Source organism: Homalodisca vitripennis, chromosome 1 (genome assembly GCF_021130785.1).
Source record: "Homalodisca vitripennis isolate AUS2020 chromosome 1, UT_GWSS_2.1, whole genome shotgun sequence".
Taxonomy (NCBI): domain Eukaryota; kingdom Metazoa; phylum Arthropoda; class Insecta; order Hemiptera; family Cicadellidae; genus Homalodisca; species Homalodisca vitripennis.
Window position 1 is genome coordinate 77,059,440 of NC_060207.1, and position 6,741 is coordinate 77,066,180.

Genomic DNA, 6,741 nt, shown 5'->3' on the forward strand with positions numbered 1-6,741 from the left:
TGGAATTGGTAACTGTCATGATGAAATAAACGTGTAAATATTTGTCTTTATAACACACATAAATATGAAACAAATATTTGAATGAGGACACTTACTAAACGTTGAACATACAATACACATAATTCAATGCCTTAAAAAACAATAATTAATTTAAAATTTAGAAAGATAAAGTCACAAATAAACAATAAAGCCAAAAATATTTTGTTCCTTTATATGATCTTAAGGTAATGTAGTCGGTTTTGGTTGGTCTATATTTTGTCAATATCAAAATCATGGCCCTTTGAAATAACTAATTTGAAGTAATATAAAATATATTAACATTATTTTATTAATTTAGTACATTTTTAACCAGGCCCAGTGTGAACGGGGGAATTGAGGACATGAATTACAACTTCAAGGAATTACATTTTTATAGACTTTCAGTGAAATATTAATTCATATCATTATTTTTGTAATTAATATAATTCTTAAGGAAATTATTTTTTTGAGTACTGTTAAAATATTATATCCTTATTTTTCAATCGAGTTTTTGTAAGCCTCTATACAAGATACTGCCGAAATGTTGAAAACAAAATTTGGCTATTTTAGGGAACTATATCAACCCGATATCAACCCCTATAAATGTTTCATTGGTAAGTCATTGTTTATAAACATGCTTTAGTTTTTATACTTAAGTCGTAAGGCATACTTTTTACCATAATTCAACTTTCTGGAATATCTGGAATAAATACTTTCCGGAATAAGTTTAGTCTTATTACAAGTAATCTTGTATATTGTGTCTTAACTAGTTCTAGGTTTACCCTGTTTCATTGTTCCGTATGTAATATTTCATAAATTACTTTGGAAGCGGACTTTACGTCTATTTAAGATCCATATTATTTTTTATTAAATAAGAGGCCTAGAAATATATTTGATATTGAGATTTCGTGATTAGTTGATGTACCCATGTACTAACCATTAATACATCAAACGAAATATTAAATATGAATTATGTTACTGCTGAAAACTGATGTTGTGAAATAGAAAAGGTACGAATGAAGTCACACATATCCATCCATCTTTAGAAACAACTAAATTGTTAATGATACTTACATGAGAAATTCTGAGATGAACGCTGTCTCGGGCAGGATGACGTAGAAGACAGCTTCGCCAGCCTGATCTGAGGGGTTGACAACCCTGCTGTAGACCAGAGTTGTGGCATAACGGTACTTGATATCGGATGTGATATGTAGCGAGCGAATAATCGGCTTCTCTTTAACATCCTATAGCAGCATAAATGGTTTGAAGGAACTGTGTGAAAATGAATTTGATGATACTTGATTCTAAACAATTGTTATAAAAAAATCTATGATCACAGAACACCCTTTGAGATAATAGCAGTATTGCCTCTTACGGGGTAATCGTAATTCTGAGTAATACTAATACTACAACAATACTATCAATAAATCCTACGGTAAAATATAATTGTATAAATTATAATCAGTTCTTCAAAACAAACCAAATATTTAGTAATTTATCTTTCCATAAAATAGTTTACTGTCAAAAGGCTTAGTGGTAAAAGCATTAAACACATACGGAATATGAATACATGAAGTCAAAAGAAACATTTTATTCCAAATATAGTACATAATTCTAAACTAATGTTGTATACTTGTTATTACAATTATATAGCCTACTTCACAATTCAATTTAATCCCTGATTTTTGGAACAAAAAGTAAGTAACTCTAAGTACATAATTTGAGTAGTAATTAACTAAGCTTGTCACAACTTACTGAGTCTCCTGCTACAGACCTCCTGCTTCTTGTAACGTAACTGACCATGTCCTGAGTGGAGAGGTGAGCCTGCAGTAGCAGCAGCACGATGCACACAGTTATTGAACGCAGCATTCTTGCCATCCAAATACAAAAATGGTACATATATGGTATACGTATTAATAAAACATAAATATATTTGAAAAGTAATTATTTCTAATAATTGTTATTTTTGACTTTGAGTATGATACTAATAATTACAATATTTAGTAGGAATATAAATGTATTTTAGCTTAAGACTTACAGAACAGTTTTTAAGAATTCTAAGCATTTTGATCAATCCCATTCGTTTTTTAATCAGACTTTTAAGACCACTGGGAAATTTTCAAATCCAAATTTATCGTTAAATATTTGAATTAGAAAGGTGCTTCAGTGCATAATTTTATTCAAAGTTCTTTATATCTTATAAAAAAATTTAAAATAATCTGCTGATTGATAATTGTTTACTAAAACAAATATTTATGAATAAAAAAACTCCTTAACAGTATAAATATGTACTAGTTATCTTATGAACTACAGTAAGATAATTCAGAAAGGAGGATTCATACCAAATATAAAGAAAATGGGATATACATAAATATTTAATTAGTTGTTAGTTCCTTAATTTCAAGCCATATCAGGTTACTCCTGTAATCATTCCGAAACGATCACTTACCTTCTCACGTAAGAAGGATAAAATAAAAAATATACTCCAAAGAGTTTTGTTCCAATTCTTTAGATTCTGTACATACAGATACAAAAAATTAAAAAACACTCCACACGTTTTCTAGTGGACATTTTAATTTTAATATGTCCATATTAAACACACAGTCCTGTGCCTTGCTGTCACTAGGAGGGCGATTGCAACACCTAGCTGATTTCCTTTGCGGTTATTATCTAATAAGTCGCAATATATGGTAGGAGTACGCCACACCACGTGTCGTTTAACATGCTTTGCTGACGTAAAATTTCAAGTCGGCAGCTATAGGTAATATGTAGAAATGTTATATGATTTGACTCGATTTGCAAACAAATTGATTTATACTGTGATTTTCTTGTTATTATGGTTAACCATAAGACCAATGTAAAAATTTTTGCTAATGCTAAGTCAAATCCCATAGATTGACATACACCATCATAGAACGTGATGTAGGTTGTAGGGAGAGATACGGTTTCAATTCCCGGCAGAGCAAGTACATTTTGTGATATACGTATATCAAGTGCCACCAAAGAAGTCCAAGTAATAGCCAATTTCAGAGTATCACATTGTTGCCAAATCGAATAGCTGGTGACCACTGTCAAAATATGTTAAAAACAATTAATTTGGAAACAATACATATCAGAATGTAAGGCCTCAGCGGTCGACTCACTAAGCTCAAGCGGTGTTTGACTGCACATTGGGATCTGTGTGTTGTAATCGTTATATTTTGATCTTGCTCCTTAATAATGAACTTCGATAATGTAAATGAAACATGATCAAATAAAGCATTACTAAATCATTTCTGATCTCAAGATATTTTAATTTGCGTTTGCTAAAATAATACATTTTATTTATGAAAGCAGTCATAAACCTGAGATCTTGTATGCCCAACTAAATTTTAATGAAGGTTGATTGACAGTTTTCTTAGTTACAGTTTCATAGCTATTAAGCTCTTATAACATATCTCAAAATTTGGTTATTTATTTAAAACCTCTAATAATATTAATTATTAAACTATAACCATGAAATGTACGCAATTGTTTAATGATAAATATTAATGTTATTACTATTCCGATTAAAAAAAACAACCGTTTAATACATACATATATATATATATATATATATATATATATATATATATATTTATGAAATTGTAATTTACTTTAAGCTTAGTATTTTTTATTCCATACCCGATTTTGCTTCTTTCTCGGTCAATACACACACAAATGTATGTGCAGCTCTAAGAAGCCTAATTTTGTCAAAAAGGAACTAACTTAGGTTTAATAACAGCCTTTAAATTTTATAATAAAAGTTACAGTTAAACTACACGGTCTTTTATATCTGCACTGCGAGCAGTTACCAGTTGCTTTGCATACAATTTTAGTAGGCGTTGCACGTGGGTGGCCACTGCTGGTTTGAATGAATTATATTTCCGACGCTAAGGTTGAGTTTGCCTTCTTCCAACGATCACAAAATATATTAAAAAGTGAATATTAGTGAATATTTATAGACATTTTAAGTTACTCCGATCTTAGTACGTTTTGTTTCATACTTGGGTTTGCCTTGTTTCTTGGTCAAGAAAATATATATCACAGATCAGAGAAGCCTTTTACATCATTCTTTAAATTTATAGTAAAAGTTAGATAGAAACATTGTCTTTTAGATCTAATACTTAATATTGGATAAACATGTACAATGAAAAGTATATTAACAATGACACTACGCGTATGTTTCTTTATATACTGAAAAATATTTTTAATAATTTAGAACATTTACACTTGGAATTTGTATATTAGTTCAAAGTTACAGTTCAACGAACTTTCATGTAGCACATTTCTTCCCAACTGTTTCGTAGGGAGTATTCAGAGTCAAATTGTGACCATCTTATGTTTCAGGAACTTTTCTAAGATAAATGAGTACTTACCTAAGCGTTGAAATATAAAGCGACAAGAAAAGTAATGATTATTCCTTATTGAATGTACTAACTAAATCACATTTATAAATTGAAAATAATAAACAATGTTTACACAGAACAGTAGAATACACTAGACATGCTCTTGTAATTGATATTTCACAACCTAGAGACAAAGATATGATTTTTCGCTACTTTAAAGTCTAGTGGGGCGTAGGCCGGAGGGATTATCTAAATAAGAATATACTTATATTCATCCCAAGGACTGTATGAATCCATGCAAAATTTAAGTAAAATCGGTTGAATAGTTTACGCGTGAAAGCAAAACAATCAAACAAAGGCACTTTCGTATTTATAATATTATTGCAATTAGAATAAGAACGTCTGTTCTTAGCCGAAACGCATTTTACTGTTTTTTCACATACAATTATAAATTAATGTAAAAATAATAATCACATTATTCTGATACATATCACGTAATATATATATATAACATATAATTTTCAAATACGTTTTATATAAAAAAGCTGGAGTTCGGAGCCCGGCTGACCGGTTCGAAGTTCGTTATCTGAATAGCGGTAGGACATTTGGTAGTTACGCTGATTCTCAGTTGTCATTATTAATTAGAATAATGTATGAAATGGGTTTGGCGTTAAATTACTGCATTACAAAAATTTTAAAGATGCTGGCACAGAACTAATTTTCAGCCATTTACAAATAACAACTTAATGATAGCACACAAACACATAGGCGCTCGCACACACACAAGCACAGACGAATATTTTTTTATTGTATATTATGTATATTAAATAGAGGAATATCGAGTAATCAAAAGTTTTCCAGGGGCATTCTCTACGTATTGACTCCTCATAATAGCCTGCATCATCATGATAAGATGAAGCTTGTATGAAAGAAGTCGTACTCTTTGTTAATGCTAATTACATAATTCCTCTTTATCGTGTACAAGCCTGTACTCAGAAATTAACTGTTAATTAAAATCAATTTCACATGTTGTTATATTGTGTGTTTACATTTACCACAGGCTGTTTTCAAAATAAAGTGTTTAATATTTTATTTTGAATATACATTATTGAAATATAAATTATCAATAAACACCTGTTAAAAGTGACTATCACCCGCCATTATCGACAAATTCTGCTTTACTGTTCGAACACTCATATTCTAGTTGGTATTGACTAAAAGCTAGGGAACAACTTGGCATCACCGCATGATGTTTATTCCCTTGTTAAAGAATGCTTTGCCTACAGGCGCCTTCTGAAATGGACTTTTTTGCTGGCGCATAATGTAGGAATAAATATTTATGAACAAATTTCAAGTCTATAGGTCACGCGGACAGACAGCAGATATGTAATATTGTACAACCCCTTGAGCTATCGATTTTGCTAATGCTCAGCCAATAAGTTAATGTGCCCTTCGTAGTGTTTGACTTAAAGATTTAAAGTATTATGTATGGTATTATACATAGTATATATGTATGGTAGTTTTCTTAAGATAATTTAGAATTACATAATTCAGTTATAATATGTGATCATAAATTAATAATTTTGAACTTTGAGCCTTGGCTTATATAAACGAACTACTTACTTCAAGTGTACGATGCAGTGCGCTGACAAGGTGACAATGCATATCAAAGGGCCGGGAACATGTGTGAATTAGCGAGCAATTTTGTTTAGTCCCTAGGTTGCTGGCACCATGCCAAGGTCAGTGTGCGTGTCTTCTGTTATACTCCTATAACAGCAGTTGACGTAAAACAAATTAAAGAACCCAGATATGCTGATTACAATAAATTGAGCTATATATGATTTGACATAGACGTTTGCCATATATATATATATTTTAGGGAATTTTCGGAAAATAATCACTATTAAAAATGTAGTTTTGAAAGAAAGATTTTACACTTGTCTTACGAAATTGTCATAGTGATGTTTTTAAACATCATTATCCAAATCATTGGATAAAGACTGCATGATTTTTAGATTAAATTGTTCGTTAACTAGCCTAAGATGTACGTACTTAGGAAAAGTTATTAAATTTAGTTAAGTGTTGTGAATTTTGAACCAATTCTTGACCACCAGCGCGAACTTGGACTTGCGAGGTGTGAAATACGAGTACTAGATCGATCACGTGTTGGCATTGCGCTTAGTTTTAATATTACATTGCTTTTAATATAATTGCAATCACCCTTATAGCGGCAATTCCGGACGACTTTTTGCATTTTCTCTGATCATGACCCCCACAACAATTATAATCATAAAATGTGTGTGTGTGTGTGTGTGTGTGTGTGTGTGTGTGTGTGTGTGTGTGTGTGTGTGTGTGT

At 30.9% G+C, this 6,741-nt stretch overlaps 1 protein-coding gene across 6 annotated transcripts in view; it reads right to left on the bottom strand.

Annotated features, from left to right (window-relative positions):
- LOC124365109 (inter-alpha-trypsin inhibitor heavy chain H3-like) overlaps positions 1 to 6,170 on the bottom strand; it is a 31,352-nt gene extending 25,182 nt beyond the window's left edge. For 5 of the 6 annotated variants that reach the window (XM_046821090.1, XM_046821070.1, XM_046821083.1 and 2 more), the window contains exons 1-3: positions 6,009 to 6,152; positions 1,774 to 1,888; positions 1,093 to 1,262 (exon numbers count right to left, since the gene is read on the bottom strand). In XM_046821090.1, the coding sequence (XP_046677046.1) occupies positions 1,093 to 1,262; positions 1,774 to 1,887 (284 nt within the window). In that variant the 5' untranslated portion in view covers position 1,888; positions 6,009 to 6,152. Of the gene's footprint in view, positions 1 to 1,092; positions 1,263 to 1,773; positions 1,889 to 6,008 lie in introns of all 6 variants that reach the window. The other variant, XM_046821055.1, reaches the window with a different exon arrangement.
- Positions 6,171 to 6,741: the final 571 nt, after the last annotated feature.